The 1619-nt window shown below is 36.0% G+C and overlaps 1 protein-coding gene across 1 annotated transcript; it reads left to right on the top strand.

Moving 5' to 3' along the window:
• Positions 1-377: 377 nt before the first annotated feature.
• LOC109222777 lies at positions 378-1595 on the top strand (the record flags this gene model as incomplete). Its single annotated transcript, XM_019387092.1, has 2 exons — positions 378-792; positions 879-1595. Coding segments are annotated over exons 1-2 (1132 nt in total), but the record flags the coding sequence as incomplete, so codon positions are not given.
• Positions 1596-1619: the final 24 nt, after the last annotated feature.

The following is a 1619-nucleotide window of genomic DNA, read 5'->3' as shown; positions in this document are numbered from 1 at the left end:
GTTGGTAGTTTTAGTTCAATATGTTAAATGTTTCTTCATAATTAAGATGTTAATGGTTTAATATATTTAATTTTAAATTTCAAGGTTGATAGAAAGACTGTAACCTTATGGAATGATTTCTCAGAGATAGATGGTCAAGAGCTACAAAAATTGATTGATGAAAAACCTGTTGTTGCGGCATGTGATGTTAGGAAAACATCATATAGAGGTAATATATCAAGAACTTTGGTATTTTTTGTAAATTGCTTCCACGTGAGGATAATCCATGTTATTTTCAGCTATATTTTTTTGACACGGACAATGAATTATACAATCGGATTTCAAAATTGCAAGAAGCCAACTTATCTGAGGAAGTTGTGAGAAAAATTAGGCAGCTAATGGATGGGAATCCTTATGCACAATTCTTTTGCCAGCTAAAGGATCATTCAAGCTTCCAAGATTTACAGATTCGAATTGCTGCCAATGCTACACTGGATCAACGTGTCTACAACAAATCATCAGTAGATCAAATTGCTGCAATTTGGATAGATGGAAACAATCCAAATGTACCATTCGATAGAGAGATTATTGTTCATGAGCATTCCGGCAACAAACATAGAGTCAAATATTATTATGGTTGCTATGACCCACTCCAATATCCTCTGCTTTTTCCAAATGGAGAGGTTGGCTGGCACCAAGGAATACACAAATATAAATCAAAAAGAGGTGCAAGCACATCTGAAGTTGCCAATGTAAACCAGAATGTCCCAACATACACGTCCGCTAATGAGGTGCTTCACAAAGAGGAGCAAGGTAAAGTATTGCAATTAAATTACGTATTACTTTAGTTTTCTTATTTGAATATTACCTACACTAATAGATACGACTTATTTTTGTAGGTGTACGTCGTGAATCTAAATCATGCGTGTCTTGTAAAGAGTATTATTGCTACAAATTTCAAATACGCAAAGGAGAAAAGACAATACTACTATTGTGTGGTCGGTTATTGCAGCAATTTGTGGTTGACGTGCACATCAAGTTAGAAACAACAAGACTTGAATTCTTTAGATTAGAGCAAGCACTACTTAGAAGGGAAATATTGCAAGGTATAGTTGATAGTATCATGGCTGGAGAATATAGAGGAGATAAAGTTGGCCAAAGAGTAATATTGCCGGTATCATTCATCGGAGGCCCTAGAGATATGCGCCGTAGGTATATGGATGCAATGGCTTTGGTTCAACGTTTTGGAAAACCAGATTTATTTATCACAATGACATGTAATCCCGATTGGGCGGAGATCCAGGAAAATCTATGCGAAGGACAACTTGCACAAGATAGACCAGACTTAGTGACTAGAGTTTTTAGGGAAAAATTACAAGATTTAAAGGATCAGATTTTCAAGAAAAAAATATTTGGTCCTGTTGCGGCACATGTCTTCGTGGTTGAATTCCAAAAAAGAGGCCTACCACACATACACCTTTTGATAATACTTGAACAAGGGTACAAGATAACATCAGCAGACCAATATGACAAGTTTATTTCTGCGGAACTTCCTCATGAAGAAGAATATGCACTCTTGCATGACTTAGTTGTCAAGCATATGATGCATGATCCATGTGGAAAACATCGTCCAACAAATT

Source organism: Nicotiana attenuata, unplaced genomic scaffold (genome assembly GCF_001879085.1).
Source record: "Nicotiana attenuata strain UT unplaced genomic scaffold, NIATTr2, whole genome shotgun sequence".
Classification (NCBI taxonomy): Eukaryota; Viridiplantae; Streptophyta; class Magnoliopsida; order Solanales; family Solanaceae; genus Nicotiana; species Nicotiana attenuata.
The sequence above is the reverse complement of the archived record's forward strand: the minus strand, read 5'-3'. Positions and strand labels throughout refer to the sequence as shown.